Source organism: Falco cherrug, chromosome 3 (assembly GCF_023634085.1).
Source record: "Falco cherrug isolate bFalChe1 chromosome 3, bFalChe1.pri, whole genome shotgun sequence".
In the NCBI taxonomy this organism is placed as follows: Eukaryota; Metazoa; Chordata; class Aves; order Falconiformes; family Falconidae; genus Falco; species Falco cherrug.
The window spans coordinates 92,350,706-92,371,173 of NC_073699.1; the positions used below are offsets into that span (position 1 = coordinate 92,350,706).

Sequence of the window (20,468 nt, forward strand, 5' to 3'; positions counted from 1 at the left end):
CCCTCATGGAGCAGCACCACTGACAACGCAACGGGCGATGGGGCCAGCCGAGCTACCGACCGCTTCCCCGCCGGTTTATTTTCGCCACAAACACGCTGCCGCTGGAGACCTCTGAGAAACCCCAAAACACAGGAAAGCCGGCGCCTGGTCGCAACAAAAATAACAGGCAAATAGCACATGCAGTCCCCTCTCTACCGTCTCCCTTCTTTAATTTTAATTTTTATTTTCTATACGGGACGGGGAGGGAGGAATGGCGTTGCAGTGCAGCCCCCTCGCCGGCCAGCCCGGCTGCCGGGGGCAGAGGGAGCCCCTGGCCCGGCAGCCCCGGTGACAAGGAGAGGGGAGGCGGCAGCCACCAGCTCAGCTCCCCGGTACCGGGAGAGGGACGGTGGTGAGCAGAAGGTGAGCCCGACCGGGAATAGGTAACTTTAATTTCCCTGTCCTGGTGGAAAACAGGGAGCAGCGATTAAAACGCGCCCGCGGACCGAAGGCGTTCAGCTTTGCGCGTCCTTCCCTCCAGCTTTACCATAACCGGGCGATGGTGCGTTTGAGTTTCTCTCACCCAGCTTAGCAAACAAATAAATCTAAATAAGGCCGGTAATCTCTGTAGAGGTACTAGCACGAAAAAGCAAAGCCTACGCGATACTTAAATAAACATATTTTAAGCGAACGTTACAAAATTACTCCCTCCCCGGCTCGGTGCATTCGATCTGCTGAATGTGTTTTCTGAATACTAGATTATTGCTTTGGGGGGGGAAGCGGAGCTCAAAAGCGAGGTAATAAGGTTTAACTGTAAATACCTTTGTATTTATTTACAGTGTAACCCTTAACAATGCAACTGCAATTACTGCTAAGTGTTGCCTTTAGATAAGAGATACTGATAGGAAACTGTATTATCTTGAAAGCAAACTTTAGGCCTTAAATATCTGCAATCAAATAATCTTCTTCCCAAGTCTGACTGACAAGGCAGATTCTTTTAAGTTAATGAATTTATTGCATTTTGGTGGTTATTTACAAAGGGGGAAGGTGATCCCCATTGCCCGTAGGTTCTTAATTGCAAATTGTCCAGAAGGTGAGATTCTTGATCTGACGTGACGTCAGTCTGTGCAGCACTCATCTACTACCCTAGTAATATTTATTGTTTTTCCCCTGATTTAAAGGAAAAAAGAGGGAGGGAAGGAGACACCCCCCCCCCAAAAAAAAATAAAAAAAACCCCAAACACAAACAACTATATAAGAAAAATTCTCCCAAACATACTCGTTTTAAAATAATTTCAGTCCGAGCAATTGGGGCACTTCCAGCAGACCAGTAATGTCCCTAAAGGACAGGAGTAAAGCAGAGTTATAAAGGTGTAAGGGTAGACTGTTCAAGTCACCCTGTAATCCAACCTTTCTTTTTTTTTTTATGAAATAAAAGAGTACTGTAAAAAGATAAATATTACAGAAGCGGCTTCACAGATGCGATTGCACACATTGCTATCAATTCTATGAAGCAGTGATTTATATGCTTACATTATATTTAAAAATACATGTACTACAGAATATCTGGAATCTGCTATACACTGGAGTTTAGAAAGGTATGCAGTGCGTATATGAAGCTATAAATAAATATGTAATCCTTCTTTAAATATAGGTATATAGGTATATATGTAAATCTTATATAAAAATACATTTGAAATACACACACAGGGATCGATAGCTCAACATATATACACAGTTACACAAGGGCAGGAATCTAGTGCATGTACTTCTACCTCGGAGTTACCGCTTAATATATCCTTACATAGGCATATTATTTTAAAAGCTGTAATGTTGTCATACTACTGTGTATGGTCAAATGTTTCCAGGTCTTGCCCATTAATTGCTAAGAAAACGTGTTTGTTTATTTGCCAACTCAGAGCTGCCATGGGAAAGTATTTTTTTCCTAGCGGATAAGGCGAGCTGACTAAGTGGAACATATTGCAGAAGAGACCGAAAAGGGATTTTTCGACCTGGCAGTTCCTAAATGGTCTTTGGAATTTGCGCGGAGGGGAACGAGCTGTTCCAGCGACAAAGTTAGTTATGAAATCCCTTTTCCTCTCTTTCTCCCTCTCTCTAAATGAAAGTATTAAAATATACAGACGTGTAAAGGATCATTCCAACTGAATGGTAATTTATTAATAAACAAACAATGCAATACCTTCAGAATATTTTCAACAAAAAAAAAAAAGAAAAATATTGATAGAATAAGATTAATACAGTTTCCCTTTTTATATATAGTGAAAAATTCAGCGTTTCAGTCAATTTTAACGTCACTTTTCAGGGGAGGGGGAAACACTTTCTGGCGTTTGGTCCGCAACATCCAACTACAAATTAAAAATAAATTACTATGTCGCAATTTACATTTTAAAACAAGTCCTTGTAGAAGAGGGAGGGCGGGGAGGGGGGGGGAGAAGCTGGTACTCTACGCTGGACTTTTCGCCCACTTTTAAACACGGGGCATGGCAATATCTTAAGGGATGGGGGGGGCGGGCAGGAAAAAAGTATTTCTCAAAGCAATTAAAAAAAAAAACTTACGTGTTATTGGAGTAACACTGTCCTTTAACAAACCAAGACATGCTTTGGGGCTGTCTCTGTACAAAAGCTTTTCGCGTGCGCTCGCTCCCCTCCGCGGGCGCGGCGGGGCCGGCGGCGCGGTGCTGCGCGGTGTCCCCGCGGTGTCCCCGCGGCGGGGCGCGCTCAGAACTTGCCGCAGTCGTAGACGAAGGCCCCGGAGGTGCGGTAGAGCGGCTGGCTGCCGGGGAAGGCCATCTGACAGCTGCCGCCGCCCCCCGCCCCGCCGCCGCCGCCGCCGCCGCCCCCCGCCCCGCCGCCACCGCCGCCGCTGCCGCCCGGCGAGGCGCTGAGGCCCAGCCGCGGCGCCTCGAAGACCTCCCGCGGGGCGGCGGCGAAGCCCTGCTGCGGCCCCGCGTAGCCCGCCGCGCCCGCCAGCGGGCCCAGCTCCCCCGCCGCCGCCGCCGCCGCCGCTGCCGCCGCCGCCGCCTGGTTGAGGTACCAGGAGGCCAGGCGGCCCTGGTGCGGGTGCGGGTGGTGCCCCTCCTGGTGGCCGCCCGCCGCGCCGCCCAGCCCGCCGTGCCCCAGCGCCCCGCCGCCGCCGCCCCCCGCCCCGCCGCCGCCGCCGCCGCCGCCGCCGCCCGTGGGCATGGCGTAGTCGGGCAGCGGGTCCTCGGCGGGGCTGGCGGCGGTGGCGGGCAGGTGGCCGGGTCGGTCGGCGCCGCCCGCCGCCGCGTAGAGGCTCATGGCCTGCATGTTGCAGTGGTAGGTGCCGGCGGCGGCGCCGGCGGCCGCCTGGCCGCAGGGCGAGCCGTAGACGGAGCTGTGGCCCGGCGAGTAGCCGCCGAGGGAGAGGGCGGGCGGGATGCCGGTGCGCGGGGCGGCGGCGGCGGGGGCCAGGAGGCCGGCGCCCAGCTCGGCGGCGGCTTGCGGCGAGCCCCGCAGCGAGGTCATGATGTTGTCCACGCTGAAGCCCGGGCCGTGGTGGTGGGGCGGGGGCGGGGGCGGCGGCGGGGGCGGCGGCGGCGGCTCGGGGGCCTCCAGGCTGAGGGAGCGGCTGGAGGGGAGGGTGCTGCGGGGGCTGCCGCCGCTGGAGAGGCTGCTGCTGCTGTCGGGGCTCTCGATCTTGGGCACGGCGCCGAGCGGCGGCGCGGCGCCGGGGGGGGACACGGCCTGCGGCGGCGAGGCCGTGCCGTTCTCCGTCTTGATGTCCTGGATGCGGACGGGCGGCGGCGGCGGCGCGGCACTGCCCCCGGCGGGGCCGCCCTCGGGCTCGGCGGCGGCGGGCGGCGGCGGGCGCGGCGGGGCATGGTCCTTGAGGTGCAGGCGGTCCTTCTCCTCCTTGTCCTTGACGGCGTCCTTCTTCTTGAAGCGGCGGCGGCGGCGGAGGAAGCTGCCGTTCTCGAACATGTTGTAGGAGTCGGGGTCGAGGGTCCAGTAGCTGCCCTTGCCGGGCTTCTTGTCGTCGCGGGGCACCTTGACGAAGCACTCGTTGAGGGAGAGGTTGTGGCGGATGCTGTTCTGCCAGCCCTGCTTGTTGTCCCGGTAGAAAGGGAACCGCTCCATGATGAACTGGTAGATCCCGTTCAAGGTGATCTTCTTATCGGGCGCGTTCTGGATGGCCATGGTGATGAGGGCGATGTAGCTGTAGGGCGGCTTCACCATATCCTTGGGCTGCGGCGGCGGCGTGTAGGGCCCGTAGGCGCGGGCCATGCCGGCCGGGTACTGCTCGTGGGCCGGGTGGGAGTACATGCTCATCGGGGCCGGCATGGCCGTGTAGCCCCCGCCGGCCGCCGCCGCGGCGGCGCGGTAGTAGCTCTGCTCTCCGCCGAGGTACGGCACCACTCCCAGGGAGTTGGGACTGGACACGGAGTAGCGAGCCTGCATGTCCTCCCGTCAGCTTTCCCCCACCCTCCCCGCCGGACCAAACAGCGCGTCCCTTCCCCCTCCACCCCTCCGCCGCTCCGCGGACCGAGCTGGACCGGGCGGCCGGGCAACCCCCACCCCCCCACCCCCCCGGCGGAGCGCGGAAAAAGGGAGGAAGAATAACGACGGCAGCGCCGAAAGTCTCCTCTTCTTCGCCCAGGAGAGCCCACCGGCAAGCTCCCGCACTCCACGCGGAGGGGAAAAAAAGAAATCAAAAAAGGGGAAAAAATGGAGGGGGGTGAAAAATGTTTTTAAAAAGAAAACGCGGGAGGGGGGGGGGGAAAAGTAATCGCAGCGGAGAAAGCAACTTCCAAACGCAGAAAGAGTATTAAGAAAATAAAACCTTTGCAAAGAGGCTCCCACGCTCCCAGTTCCTTGTTCCACGGGGATCTGCAACAAGTTGTCTGCAAAGGAGGGACAAAAGTAGAGGGATGTGTTTTGTTGGCTTTTTTTAAGCGAGCTGAAGAAGAAAAAAATCCACCTTCCCGATCTCCCAGTGCAAAGTCTCCCTCTCTCTCTCCCTCTCGCTTTTTTTCAGTCTCTTTTTCAGTCGCAGGCTGCTTTGGGAAGCATCGGAAAAACTCCTGAACTTTTGAGCATCCGTCACCACGGCGAGAACTTTTTTACGCACTTACAGTTTTCTCCTTTTTTTTTCCCTCCCTCTCCTCTCTCGGTCTCCTTTTTTTTTTTTTTTCCTCTCTTTTTTTTTTCTTTTCCTCCTTTTGCAGGCGGCCCAGCTCCGCCCCGCCGAGCCGGGGCAGCCAATGGAGGCTGGGAGACACCCGGGGCTCTGAATGAGGAGGGAAAAAAAAAAAAAAAGGAGGGAGCAAGCAAGGAAAAAAAAAAAAAAGCCAGTAAGAAAGAAGGAAAAAAAAAAATCCCCGCAGCAGCCCTGGGAGTTGCAGCTCTCGGGGACCGGCCACACACGCTCGCCGCCACACGCGGCCGCCTTCGGAGCCGCGGGATCGCGCGGGGCGCTGCGTACCCGGGGGGACCCTTCCGCGCCCGCGCACGTTGCGCGCCGAGCCGCGCGAGCCCTTCCAGCCCGGTGCGTGCCCACCCACCCGCGTCCTTACGCTCGGGGCCACCCTCGCACACCCGCCCCGGGCACACGCACGACGTGCACGCCTGCACCAATGTGTGTATGTGTATAGATATAGATGTGTATGTATATGTGTATATGCTTCCACGGAGCGTTTTTGCACCCCGCGCTCCGCCACGCGTGTTTCTCTCACACTGTTACACACACACAGCGTTGTTGGTCTGTCTGCTCCGCACGCTCCAGCCGGGCTCTCCCCCTCCTCCGCTCCGGGCTGCTGCCCGTGCGGGCTGGGGGCTCCACGCCGCGGTGCCGCCTCGCTCCGTGCCCTCCCCGGCCAGGAGGCTCCGCTCACCCCAGCCGCCTTCCCCCCCCCCCGGCCGCGGGGACCGAGGGGACAGTGGGAGGGGGTGCGATGCCCCTGCTCCAGCAGCACCACCCTGCCCGCAGTCGGCTGCCTGCCCAAACGCTTCTGAGGAGGTTGCATTCCTCCGGCTGGCGGGGCTTTGACGAGCCCTCCAAAGCCCCTTTTTAATGAATCAGCCACCAAGGGCTTTCCTCTCTCCGCCTGCAAATCAAGCGCCCGCTGTCCCTGCTGTTTATAAACAGGGGCGCGTTGCTTTGTGCGGGGTCTTTAGCTCGCTCGTTCAGGTAATCTTTACAGACCTTACGGGATGTGCTAGGGAAAGCGGGTCTTTGCTGTATTTATTTATTTATCTATCTATCTATTTATTTATTTATTTACTTACTTACTTACTTGAGGCGGAGAGGGCATACTTTTGTTCCTACTCTAATGTGGACTCCGTGGTAGGTCAGGTGTGTCAAGTGGGGGGACGGACGACGACAGGAAGAAAAAGTACAATAAAATGAATGTTCCTTAAACTATTTGGCCGGTTCGGCCATGAAGGTTTGATTTGGTTTGCTGTTCCTTTTGTCTAAATATCTCAAATAATATTTGGGCTCTAATCAGAATAACACTTTAACGGGAGCTCAAAGGGAGCAGAGAGAGGGCTCAGTTATTAAATTTTTTTTAATTTTCCTTTTAATTTGCTGTTATATTTTAAGAAAGAAGACCACCTCTTCTTACTTTAAACACGGAGAGATTCGTATAGGTATTTTCACATTAGTGCATTTTACCAGGACTTCAGATATTCGAATTGCAACCTAGTGCTCTTCATTCACTTCGTAGCCGATACCTCTGAAGCTTCATTAGCGTTAATAATAGATCAGTTGAAAGGAACAAGCTGAAATCTATTTTAAGGGGTGGAATTTGCACGGGAAGACGTGTGTGTGTGTGTGTGTGTGCGTGTTTGTGAGATGTATCACCCACCCTGATCTCGTGACACCACAAATACGTCAAAAGACCCTTTTGGTTTCACTGATTTCAAACTCCCTTTCCACACTTTTCCCTGTGATCGATTGCTTTGGGGATCGTGTCTTTGGAGCGTGTTAAAGGCGCATCGTTTGCGTGGCGGTATTTTAGCACGTATGGCTTTTTCCTCTGAAACACCAATTCGATGGTTATTAAAAAAAAAAAATGAGATGCAAGTCATGTGAAGGAGGTAATTTATATAGCCTAATATCTGCTCCTTTTCATATTCAAACATAACGGGTCTCCTTTTGGTAATAAATGTCAGTCCTTTAATGGTGAATACATTATCCCGTTTAGCCTGTTGTATTTCATCGTCTGGAATCTTTCACCTGCTCCTGCCTAATTACACGTTTTTCCCTTTCCTCCCACCACGGCAGAATTAATAAATGTGCAAGCACTGGACTAGATGTCAATTCCAACACTTTATATTTTCAAAAACTTTCTTGCTTTGCTGAAAAAAAAAAAAAAAGAGAGAGAGAGAGAAAGAAAAAAGGGCATTTTAGCACGCTTCCATGCAGCCCAGGTCATCCGGTTTTCCCACGGTGTTACCTGCCGTTAAAAACAATTTCCATGGGCTTCCCGCTCGCTCCCAGGAGCGGCCGTAACGTGCCGCCCCGAGAGCTGGACCCTTCACTGCCTTTTTCATTTTATCTGGATAATGTTTACGGTAGCGAAGCTGTTTCTCAGGCAGAGGCTGGAGTAACACCGAGAAGTTTCAGCAGAGGGAAGGGGGACCATTAATCCGCTGCATTTTGCATTTAATATATTTTGCAATAGCCTCTCTGATGCTATAATTGCGAACTGACGCAACTGCCGTGTGTGAAGTTACATACCTCAAACCAGCAGGACTCTGGGTTCTCTAGTGGAGGCACAAAAGTCACCATTGTGAGGGTTCGCAGGGTGATTTGGGGGTTGTGTGTGCGCCTGTTGAGGGGGGAACAACGGGTCGAGGGAGCCAGAAAGATCGGTTTCCCCCCCGGTGTGCTCGGATACCAACCAGAAAGAGTCCTTGGCGCTTGGGTTTCACCCACCCGCTCGCAATGCCGAGCTGCCTTTCCCCAGCGCCCTGTCTGGTCTGAGCCGTGTTAACCAGCCCGGCCTCCGGGTGGGACAGCCACATCTGCGGTGCACCGCCGGGGTCTGCCGCAGGAACGCAGCAGGGGGCCGCGGCAGTGCCCCCCCGCTCCCCTGCAGGACCCGGGCAGCGGGCACGGCCGCGGCCGCCTCCCCCCGCAGCCGGGCGAGGGGCGCCGCCGGCTGGAGCCCCGACGGGCAGCCCCGGGCCGAGGGAGCGGCGCTTCTCGGGAAACCCGCCGAGGCTTCACGTGTGTGGTCATCGGCAACCTTATTTACGGAGATGTCAGAAAGAAAGATGACATCGGAGCGGTGGGCGGAGGGGCTACCATTTGACCTGGGCAAAGCCCAGGTGGACCCAAACAATTCGCTGTGGGTTGTCCTCTCTTCTGAGAGACCTGGAGGTGACCTGCTTTCCAGCCCCGGGCTGTTTATGTTTAGACGTAGCCAGAGCTTCGCTTCTCTCCCTTTCTTTTGGCTCCAACATCACAGCAGTATCCCTCTAAGTCCGAAACCAGCCACCCAGCCCGGCTCTCGCGTCTCAGGATGCAGCTTTCCATGTTCCTTAAACAGCGGGCGACGCCGCAGGAGAAAACCGCTGACATCCTTTCGGGGGGCAGGGAGGGAAGTGATCGTACCAAATCTGTGCTTCATCAGTAGAAAAATCTATTGTGCCGAAAGTCCCCTCTCTGATTATAGCCGCTAGACCTAGGTGACAGCCATCCTTCCCCCCTCCCCTCCCTGCAGCCAGCACCTCTGCCATCTCAGCCCGTGCAATTAAGCCGAACTCTAAATGCAAGGTCTGTTTGCGTGGCACTCAGTTAAGCAAACAGGCGTGATTGTTGTTTTATTAACGTGGGTTGACAACTCCACAAATAAGCCGAGGCAGTTTTTCAATCCAGGGCGTCTTTTATCTTAAGACATAAATAACACAACTTAATAGGAAAATGAGCGCTCCGTTCCCTCTGGCATCTCTCAGACTCTCGTTCCTGAATGAGAAATAAATTATCCTTTGCAGTAAATGCGGCAGCGGTCATCGGCTTCATGCAATTCACAAGAGAAATACCTTCATTTCACGTTCGGTATCTAAAAGCGAATTTAGCATTTAAGTTACCAGGGAGAACCGAGACCACCGAGAGGTCGGAGCCCGCGCGTTTCGTCTTCCCACGATCGTTGCCGCGGCCGCACGCACGAGCCGCCTCTGTGACACAGGTTGCGTCCCAGAGATGTCGCGGCACTAGCAATAAAAACAAAAACCAGGCTGTGGGAAACTAATTGTGTTGTTTCTGCTATTCAGGTAGAGTACTATCACACAGAAAAAAAAGAGAAAAAAAACCCGCAAGCGCGTAAGAAACCTTTAATTTGGTAGGGTCTTTAGCTTTGGCATCTCACACTAAAATACTAACATCTAGGGGGCTGGGGGTGTTAAAAATTCACTCCTAAACCGACAAGAAGATAGCCAGACACGGATTTTTTTTTTTTCTTTTACTTTCCAAGTTCCCTTGTCCCTTTTGTGTTCCTTTTCCTCCCTTATTTCCTTCCTTTCTCTGGGAGGGGCAGCGAGGGCGGAGGGGGGCTGAATCCATTGGATTCTCTGGATTCATATAAATGAAAACACACACGGAGCAGCGAGCTGGGAGCACGAACCTTTGCAGCCCTGTCCTGCTCCATCTCTACTGACTGCCTTAGCAGTCGGGAGGAGAGAGCGAGACTTATTTGTATGAAGGGTTTATTTACATTAGAATGAAGCGACAGTTCCTAGTCTGGGAAGTGATAAGTACTTGGCAAGTCATTAGGTAGCAGATAGAGATCAGCCCCTGGATACATTATTCCCTGCCTCTTGCATACTCGTTTTTGAAGGGCTGAGAGGTTTTGCGGAAGGCTGCGCGGCAGCGGTGGGGTTGCGGGAGGTGGGTGTCAGTGAGGGCGCGCAGCCCCGCTGAGAGCCGCGACTGCGCGCTGTCCCGCTGCGGGGGCGGCCCTTGGTGGCGGTGGGGGGAGCGGCAAGCCCCCCGCCCTCCGCGGCGAGCTGCGCGAGGGGAGGCCGACCGGCCCGGCCCTCAAGCTGCCGATGCCCGAGTGGGACAGCGGACAAGCAAGGGAAGCCGCAAAGCCGCGTCCTCCTAGGGCAAGGGACGACGATGCCACCGCGCCCCGCACCGTCCCGCCCCGCACCCGCGGCCGGCGCCACCTGCGTGGCGGTGGGGCGCTGCGCGGGCCGCGGGCGCCCCCTCCCGGGCCGCTCCCGCCACTGCCGCCCGCGCCCTCCGTGGGGCCGCCGCCCGTAGCCTCCCCCGCCGCAGGGCCGCCCCGTCGGGCACCTGCCGGCGCACGGCCGCGCTCTGCTCTCGCCCACCCCACGGGGGAGGAGGGATTTAAGCCCCCCCCCAGCCCTTTCCGCCGTGCCGGTATCGCGATGCGCGGCCTGTCGCGGGCGGTGGGGGCCAGAGCGATGCCAGCGCCGGCCGGGCCGCTGTTTCATTTGCGCTGCCAAGGAATGTCTCTATCGCTTGCCAGGTTTGCCAATAAAACTTGCGCATGAAAAAGCGTGGCTTTCCAGGAAAAGTACTTCTGTTTTTTAACCTCCCCCTTGCTGTCTAATTACTGATGTGTTCGACCTCTGAAGAACAGCTTCGTAAAACTGTCTGGTAAATCCAGAGGCAGATGCCTTCGCACAGTTACAGAGATGTGTAAGTATACACATATACGCACACATGCTAATATATATGCATAGCTAAGTGCATGCATGGCTTTTAGAGTTTTACAAGGCATTTACGGGTATTAAGTACAATCGCACCAAAGCACTAGTCTCCTTTAAGGCTCCTAGGAGCTATGGTAATACAAGTTATAAATCTTAGATATCTGCATATGCACTTTTATGAAGCCACAAATGCTCTCTTTGCACAGTTATTTGCGCACTGCTGGAAGTAACCCATTACAGTTGTTGACATACAGAAAACAATGTCGTGCTCTGCAAAGAGTAAAGTATAATAAAAAGAGGTGAAAGAACAGTTTGAAAAGTTGAGCTCTCAAGATGTATCTGTTATTTTCCATGAAACACAGGGAATGCAAGAAAAAAATTGATTTTGAAATGCACCCTGTGTAACGACCGCATGGAACTTGCAGCTGCAGGAGTCCCACGGGCTGTGACCCCAGGCAAGCCCCTCTTTCTCATAGATCTCTGTCCTCAAAACTAAGCAGTGTACTGTTTAAAGGTAAAAGAAGTCATCGTTCAGTTCCTGAGCACGTTATCTCTGCAGTTTCCTAGTCTTTCTCTCTCTCTCCTGCCTCCACAAGGCCACGTGCAGTACCATTTCTGCAACGCGATGTAAGCAGGCTGGTAGGCATGATTTGAAACAAAATTCACACTAAAGCAGAAAAAAAGCTGTGGCAGCATGTATTTCAGTGTCCCCCCAAACAGTGTCCCTTGTAGTTCTTAACAACTGAATAAAAGCAAAGCTTTTATTTAAAATAAAACATAGCTGAAAGTAGTTCTTTTTTATTCAGGTAGCATTAGCGCCCTTCACTCGACTGTTGCATGTGGGATGTGTGGTCCTGGCATGCCACTCATGCCCCAATCCCTGTCCCAGCTGTGATGGCGGCCTGGCTAATGTTTGTGCATCAGGGTGGCATCAGCCAAGCCAAACAAGGTCAGTTCCCCTATTTTGCAAAGCAGAAGAGATTGCAAGCCTGTATCCAGTACTAGGCAATTGATTTAGAGGTGCTTCACTTGATAAATACAAATACAGGTCTTTTAAGATGGAGTAGCATGAAGGAAAAGATGCTTGATGGATTATTTTTAAAAATTAAGTTTTCCATTTTACTAGATAACTCCTAAAATAGAGCCAGAGATTCTTAGCTAAGGCTTAAGTTTAGAAGTAATTGCATGTGTATAACTGTGGTCAGTTGGGTGGATAAGCAAGTATACAGCTTTGCTTTAGTACGTGCTTTTTGCTCTTGAGTGTTCAGGATGCTGCAAACATGGAAACAATAAGCTGCAAACAGAACACTCATGGTTTGACACTTTGGGTGGTAGTTTTCCCCCGGTTTAGATGGGCTAGCCAGGTAGCAGAAAACAGCATTTCACTGTTCACTGAAGCCTTCTGGAGAGCTGCAGCATGTTCCCTGCATGACAGGGAGGCCCACGGAGGCAGGAGGAGGGTTTGCATGGGATGGAGACTGAAGCTACTGTAACCGTCCCTGTGGCAAGAACACCCACAGAAACAGGTAATTTGCCCCTCCCACACCAACTAACAGCCAGAAGCAAAAAATGTTAAAGTAACTTACATCATCGTTTGCCTGTATCATTACTAAGGAGGAACTGAAAGCTGTTTTATGAGGAGCAGACAGACAAGACTAGCTTGAGCTTGAGACATAAAAAACCCAAACCACTAAGATACCTGAAGGCATCCCAATTAAGTGATATTACCATCCCGATCAAGATGCAGTCATTGTTAGTAAGCATCCCTGATTTTTAACAGAGATATTCCAATTAGGTAGATTTCCTGATTAGGTGCACTTAAATTAAGTGGAGAAAACAGTGTGGAGGTAACCTGGTCGGCTTTTATGAGGGCCAGCTCCAGAGGGGGACTTTGTCACTTGCAATGGGACATAAATGGAGTCCAGACCCTTTAGCCCAAAACCACAGCAATGCCTCTTTGCCTCATGCTGAGCAACCATCTAACCTCGAAGGCATCCAGCCTTGGTCGGTGCCTCTGTCTTTTACCTGCGTGTTCCCCAGGCACTGGTAGCTCTGCTGCTGGGCATGCCCGCAACCGCCTGAGTCAGAGCATCTTGGCACCTGTTTTCAGCTGAAATCCCAATAGGATCCAAAAAGTAGGCAGAGTGGCGTCGAAGTACCCGCAGGAGCTGATCTAATAGATAATGTCTTGGGCTTTGGGATAAATTTGAAAAGAAGGCCCTTATCAGCTCTGCACCACATATCTCTGTAATTTACGGGTCTCAACTCTGGCTAGAGTCTCATGGTTTTTGGATGGAGTGACTCGAGGTGACATGCTTGGGCAGTAGTCACATAGCTTTTTATGCCATCGCCTCTCTCCTTGTTACTCTGGCCTTGAGCTTGAAAGTCTAAAGTGCAGGTTCTGGAGGAAAAAAATGCAGACAAAAAGACTTCCAAACACTTTACAAAGTCCTTTAGAAAGCCCTGGGCTGAACCTGCCAAGTGTGCTGAGCAATGAAGGAAAGAAGGGTACATTTAGTTGTGCTGTCCTTAATATTCACCATGGCCACAGCCATGGCTGAAACAACTCTTGTGGCAGGGAGAGAGCTCTGTGCAAGGAGGTTGCAGTGGCCAGGGATGGCCTCCCTGGGCCCTGGGAAGAGCGTTGTGTCTCTCCATGCATCTGTTTCCCTCCAGAGGTGCTGGGCTTGTCTTGCATCTACACAGGAATGTGAGCCCTCCACCACACCTCTAGCTTTCAGCATTTGCTGAGCCTGTTTGTCTATTTTGGTTTGGGTTCCCCCCCCTCCCCCCCCCCCATAACTTTTGAGATTGTAATCTCAGCAGGGTAGGGACTGCCTCCTGTTCTACATTTGTACACTGTGTCTGTGCCTGGGATCTCAAGCTGATGTGCTAATAATGAATAAGCATAATTGTCTTGGGGGTTACTCTTCCAGGATTCATCTGGAACTGATTGCACTGGGAATAAAATAGACCACTTCCTTTGGAAGAGAAGGGCTTACGGTAACCACTCAATTCAAATGATCGCTCTCTGCAGGGGTGAACACAGGTGTTGTGTTCCGTGGTGTTTGTCATGGATTTGCATAGACTGAATAGTACATCATGTCCCTCTTTCTTCTAAATTTAGGGGAATGGCAGCAGCCATCTAAACCTCTTTGAAGAAAAAGATGACACAGAGTTTTCTTGCTGACCTGCAGCAAAGGTGTGCTCTTGAATCCTGTTTTTCAATTTGCCTACCCATAGAAATTCCAAATGTAGTAGTTTCATGCAGTTATTTTGTCTCAGGGGTCTCTTGCATGTGTGCCATCCTGACCTTGTGCGGCTATGTGGCATGCAGTAAATCAGTCCAGAAATTAATGTTCAATTTTTTTTTTTTTTTTTTTTTTTGTATTCTGCTTTCCCTTTCAAATGAGGCCAGATCCTCAAGCCATTAAGCTGAATTGCATCAGCTGTGGCTCTGGCTCGGAGAAATTAAAGGTGAGCACCTCTGCCAACTCAGCACCACCATGGTGAACACACTCACAGAAGTTAAGTCACTGGAGCGTGAGCAAGACTAGAGTTTGGACGCTGCTGCTAGATTTGATGTATATGTTATGTGCCAGGTAGCACTATGGAGTGGTGGTGGTGAAAACTGCTGCTTTGGGCAGCTCCAGCATTAATATCGTTTTCTTACTCTGTTCAGTTTGAAAACCGTCCATCACGAAGTGCAGTGCGCAGTGGTGGCGTAGTTCCTTTTTTTGCAGAGTTAAGTGAGCTTGTTAACTCTTCAAAATAATGTTATCTCTTCCAGTACATTTCCCATTGAATGGAAACGTTCCCATTGACTTTAAAGCACAATTTCCTCCACCTCCTCCTTCTTAAAAGACTTAATCAAGCATGTTTAGTAGAAACCTATGAGAGCTGTCTAATGACTGGCTCACTTTGCCCAGGGAAAAATGTAACTATAAACTGAAACATGATGCTGAAAACTAAGTTTAGTAGAAAGTGTTTAGTCTAGTGCGAGATGAGTGATGGAAGCTTGTATTTGTGAATAATTTATTTGACAATTGGTGGGGAAAAAAATGACCGAATAAGTTCTTTGCTCATTTTTCCTTGCCTGTCTACAAAACTGGCTGAACAATGCGCAAACAAATTGCTAATATTTATTCAGGAGCAAAGAGGTCAGCTTTTGTCAAAAGTGGTTTTAACAGTGACTTGGACTAGCACCAGATTAGTTTAGTATTCTTCTGTCCTCTGTGTAGTAAACAAAGGAAGTTGTTCTATTAGTTACTGAATTCACTGCAAATTTGCATGTCACCAGAAACACTTGTATTCTGTCGCACACCCCATGTCGTAAAGACTCTGCAGATACTGGAGCTTGGCTTTCATGCCCACAGCCAACCTCCGGAGACTTTAGAAACCTCAGTGAGTTTGACTTTATAGCCTGTCTGCCCACCTTCAGCCCCTTCTGAAAGGGGCTTCTTCGAAGTCATGTGCAGTATTGCAGATGGCAGCTGTGTACCGGGCCGAACGAGCAAACCTCCACCGCTTCTGTGAAGAAGGTGTGTTTCATGATCAGGAAGGCTGCCATCTCCATATATGATGATGCAAATAGTTGCTGATTGCCAGACAGAAGCTGCTTATTAATTATTTTTCCTCTTGGTGAAAGAGGAAATACAGACAGAGGGCAGAGTCTCTAAAGAGCTGTCTTTATTAGCTTGACCTGACAGCAGCACCGAGGTGTTTTGCTTGGGGACAAAATCCACGTTTTGCCTTGCAATTTAGTGAGCTTGTCTGCATCACCTCCTACACTTCCTCCTACAACCTTTCCCTTCCCCTATGACACACACACACATTCTTCTTTCTTGCTAGTCCTTCATCCTCTGCTACCTTTATACCTTCTCCCATGCCACCAAATGAGCTTAGAAATGTTCTAAAATTAATATATATTTTTAACACTTTCCTATCCTCCTCACCCCTTCAGAAACACTACAGACAAATCTACTTTCTGTGCAAGACACTGAAGGTACAAGAGCAGGTCTGTCTTTGCAAGTGACCTCTGATTCCAAATTCAGTGCTATTGCTGTCAGTAGGTTTCAAATTAAGACAAGGGCTTCTGTGAGGCAGGAAAAGAACCGTGGATTTGCACCATGGGTTCCCAGAGAGGTGTCAAGGACCTTCAAGCCCCGTGGGAGCCAGGGGAAGCTGTAGGCACTTGAACACCTCTTGAACTGGGTCCTGTCAGCTTGGTGCCTGCCCACACCTCTTCCATACACCATCAGCTGCAGCTGTTGCCTGTATTTATGCTTATCCTTTTGAGAGGTTAAGTTTTCAGGTGCTTACTTCACTTCAGTATTTTCTATTCAGGTGGGAACAGCCCACCCTTTTAGTGGCTTCACCTCTTCAGGGCTGCCTGTGCGTGTGTGAGTGCAGAAAGGGGAGGCAAGGTGGGTTCTTCTCAGTGATGGTCACCTGTTCTTGCAGGAGTTGTGTTCCCCAGGCTTTCCTAGTTCCCATCTGTTCCCCAAAACTGCCTGACAGTGTGCAGGGGATGGATCATAGCATCGTTTCTTCTCAGAGCGTGGGATCTACTTGCCCTTTCACGCAGAAAGGCTCAAAGCTGGTCAGGGAGGTTGCAGGACAAGGGAGGGAGGATATGAGACATGGATACATGGATTTCTTTTCAACCTTAGCTCAGGTGAGCTCCTCGTGCACATAGAGAAGCACTGCCTGATTAAACACCACAGCCCTTGGCTGTATGTGCTGTGTCACAGAGTCCAGAGGTGCACAGAAATACGCTTAACCCCATGCCACAAAGTGAAGCGGTCACTCATGGCTTTGTCCTCAGACGTGACCCAAATTCAGAACAGTCTTGTTTGCACTTGGCTACAGAAAGCCAGCTGGGTGCCAGTGCAGCTCCTGGCATAATGCGGTGCAGTTGCAAGGCAGTAATGAACTATATGCTGCTCTCACAGCCTCCTCCCTGCCCCTGTTTCTGAGAATAAAGAAGAATGGAGTAAACCCAGGGACTCTGACCCGAGCTTTTCCCTGGCCCTGTGGGCTCAGGGGTGGCAGTGCCAGCCAGACACTGCAGAGGAACAGTGCGATGTACGGGGAAACAGTGTTCAGACTCACGCCTTTTTGCAGTGCAAGAAGGTCAGAAGGTGTCCTTAATAGAAAGAAGCGCTCAAATCCCTGGCTGCCCTGGTCACATTCAGGGAGAGCTCTCTCCTAAAGCCCCAAGTGCGAGCTGAATAAAACAGAAACACAGACTTCAGGATTTGATGCTCCTAAGTGGTTTGATTGAGCTGAGTTCTCGGGTGAGTGTGCTCCCTTTTGCGCACTGCCTGTAGGACCAAGCCCTTGTAAACTGCTGAGAGTCACTGCTGCTCCTCCTGGAGCCAGAGGCAGCTTGAGGTAATCAGCACGTATTGGAATAAGCTCTGAGAGTGGAAGCCTGGTAAAAGCCCAGTTTAGTTTCACTGTGGTATGCAGCACTCCAAGAAAACTCCCAGACTCGGTCCTTTTCCTTCAAGCACAACACCTTATCAAGGTCCTTGGCAGCAGTTCACTGACAGAAAGGAGCAGCTAGCTGTCATGGTATTCCCACATACAAACACGGAAAAACAACCCCTCCCTACTTTTCAGTGCAGGGATGTTACGTAGTAAGAATAATTACAATATTTAACACTTGTATCTGTGCTTTCAATCTTCAAAGTGCTTAACGAGCACTAGCTACAGGTAATTGTAGCTGCAGAGTGATGTGGCCCTTTGCAAAAAAGAGGAGGACTGTGTGCATGGCTGCTCCAGTGGTCCTGCACAGGGTGGGCACGGTGCAAATAGGGCTGTAAAGGCTCAAGGAGATGTACTCATCCAGCTGCCAGAGTTGATTTTTCCTATGACTGGTTGCTGCCCTCCTGCTGGAGGCCACTGACTTCCCGGGTCTGTTGGTGGAAATGCTCACCTTACCATTTCCCAACCCATCTCAGTCCCAATGAGCTTGGTTAGGAAAGACCTATAATGGCGAGCCATGTTAGCTGACCTGGCTTGTTTTGACTGGAATGGATGAGGGAGTGCTCAGACGAGCAGCTCATCTGGCAGAGCTGGGAAAGTGGTAACTCCTAGCAGATGGGCAGAAAAGTAGGTGACTGTGGAGAGGCTTGTAGGAGGGCTGTAGGAGGCTGGCAACTGTGGCAGCTGGCACAGGAGGTGTGTATCTGAAAAAAAAAAATGAGCCCGTGCTGGTTCCTCCTCCTCTGGTTTGTCTTTCAGTCCTACGGGACTCTGTATGGAAAGCGTTACTGTAAAAGGCATCATACATTTCCTCAGCCTTCTTGCTCTGTCCGTGTGGCTCTTGGCTCACACTGAAAAACTAGAAGAGGTAGTGGAGAAATCGGTGCTGCTTCTGATTTTGCTTTCAGATGGTTTTGGGGAGGAGGGAGAAAAGACAGCTTTTCAGTCTGTTTGTGAGGAGAAAGGTCACAAGACAACTGTTCTGTCCTACCATTTTTATGGCCACCTGTTATTGCCTTAATCTCAAAACTGACCCTTCGCTCTTGCAATGTCACTCCTGCATTCTCTCCTGTTCTGCTTTCTTACCAAGTCTGCTCATCTGAAAATACTCAGGTAAAGCTTCTGCTCTTTCTTAGGGTAGGAAAATGAGATTAGTGGATGTGAAATGCATCATCAGAGCGTGCAGCTCCACAGGGTACCAGCTCCCAGCACCTGGGAAGCTAGAGAATAGCCATACACAGGGCATCCTGACCATCCAGTTCAACTCATTGCCTTCACAGGTAAAAAGGCTTTATGTTTATTAATGTAAAGTGATCACACAGGGAAACGAAGTCTGTGTTGGTCTGGTCCCTTCCAACCTCGATGACTCTGTGAGTCTGTGTACTAACTGTACTGTTTACATAAGTTTGAGGCCCACATACCTTACAATTTGATTTTAAACAAAGCAAATACAAACCTAACTGCTGGAACCTTTGTTTTCACTAGAAATCACACTCTTATCTGTGCAGTATGAATGTCTGTCCTTCCTGCTGCTTAAGAGGAAAATTAAGTTAATATATATTGTAAGGTCATAACAATACATTAACAGGAATTGGTTCATTCAAAGGGGTTAGCTCGGGTTTTGCTTTTATTTTAACTGTTCATGCACATTATCATTTTCCCCTTGAGGATTGTTTTGGGCAGAAAGATTGTGAAACTCCAAGCTAGTTCTCTCTTGTGCTGCAGCTTCATTATGTGCATAACTTCAGAAAATGAAGTCTCTACTTCATGAAAATAGTCCCCATAACAGTGTTGTCTCTGTCCCTTTGGTTAGTGAGGTTTAGTCATATAATACTTCCAGATTTCATTATTATGAATTGCATAACATTTTTCTTCTAAGCACTCCACTTCTGAAATGAATTAAAATGAGAACCTTGCCATTCTCTTAAAAAAAACTAAAAAGATTTCTTTTCTGGACCCTGTCGTTACAGAGGAAAGCATCCTATGAACCTGAGTGTACTTCAGAAGTGAAGAAAAAAAGCTCTGGAAAGAAACACGTGCACAAACCAACCTCTGAAGTTTAACCTTGTGACTCTTAAGTTCCTCCTCCTTTTTGAGGCCTCAAATATTGCGACTGGCAGTGCTGTGGCGGGGGGCAGCTCTCAAAGCCAGCTGCTTGCAGGCAAGCAATGCCCTGGGAGAAGGAGCAAACCTAAGCTCTCAGCTCGGTAACTCAGTCTCCTGCCTGTATGGTTCTGTGGTGGGACTGTCTGTGAGATCAGGAAAAAAAAAAACCTGAAATCCTCTCCCTTGCTCGCACAGTTCCAATTAAGTGCAATCAATTGCTCAATCAATCTTTTGCTTTTAATAAAGTCAGTTATCTTTTTCCTTCTAATTCCCCTCCAGGTTTTTTAACAATTGTTCAGACAGACACAACAAGCAGCTTTTGTAAAGGAAGAGTGTAGGCGTTTCCTTTGGCTGTTTTCACTTTCTGCCTATGATGATGTTATGCTCCGCACCCTCCCCAAATCCTACTCATATACAATGAGTGTGCTAGAAGCCCATTTTTTTTTTCCAACTGGCATGGATTGAGTACCCTAATTTGATAGCAAAATCATGCCAAAATATTTTGGGGGGTGGGGGGAGGAGAATAGACATTTTGTCATCTTTGTGTTGCTGATGAGTCAGACCATTTAAACTAAGGAAAGGTTTAAAAAAGGGAAGGGAAATGCTCTCCAGCCTTATCTACTCCAACATTAATTTGGGTAGAAGGTAGGAGTGGAGGAAGTCTGAGTAAATCTGTTCCTTGTTCAAGTTGCCTTTAGATGGTTACTGTCATCTGCAAGCTGGAAGAAGATGCATTAAATTGTTGGCCACCACTGAATGACCATGACAGAGAGGAGAGGCCCCACATGTGCTTGCTTTGGTTTTCTGTGAGTGCAAGAGCCATGCATTCTTGATGTACGTATATGAAAAAGGCCAGCACTGGCTTCAGTGGTATTGCTTTAAATCCCCTGCATTGCTATGTGGGAGGGAGACTATGTCGTACCCATGCAAAGCATATTTATACCTGAATAAACCTGCCCCTGGTAGGTTTAACTCTCCTGGCTTAAAAAGCAAACAAACTGTCCTTAATTGACATGGTCACACAACGGCAAAGAATATCTGTGGGTCAGGCCATGTCGGGGAGCAGAACTGGTTGGTCCCACTCAAAGGGGATGAGAAGGTTAGATTGAGCAGATCCTAAGTAAGTTAAGAAAAAGAGATGTAGTCAGGAGAGTTGCAAGTGACCTGAATGGGAAGAAGAGGCAAGAGGGTGTGGTGCTGCAGAGAGTGCCAGCAGCGCAGTCCTT

At 50.3% G+C, this 20,468-nt stretch overlaps 1 protein-coding gene across 2 annotated transcripts; it reads right to left on the reverse strand.

Moving 5' to 3' along the window:
* Positions 1 to 2,135: 2,135 nt before the first annotated feature.
* Positions 2,136 to 5,121, reverse strand: FOXC1 (forkhead box C1). 2 transcript variants are annotated; one of them, XM_055706501.1, is made up of 3 exons: positions 4,940 to 5,121; positions 4,802 to 4,862; positions 2,136 to 4,257 (listed from the first exon to the last, which is right to left on the reverse strand). In XM_055706501.1, exon 3 carries the CDS (start codon positions 4,243 to 4,245, stop codon positions 2,719 to 2,721), a length of 1,527 nt encoding a protein of 508 aa, XP_055562476.1. In that variant the 5' UTR covers positions 4,246 to 4,257; positions 4,802 to 4,862; positions 4,940 to 5,121; the 3' UTR covers positions 2,136 to 2,718. The 2 variants fall into 2 exon arrangements, with proteins under 2 accessions (XP_055562476.1, XP_055562474.1); XM_055706499.1 differs by having other exon boundaries at positions 2,136 to 4,862.
* Positions 5,122 to 20,468: the final 15,347 nt, after the last annotated feature.

What these genes read in the sequence shown, in the direction of transcription:
- FOXC1 (XM_055706499.1), bottom strand. Translation starts at nt 4,419, where the DNA reads ATGCAGGCTCGCTACTCCGTGTCCAGTCCCAACTCCCTGGGAGTGGTG.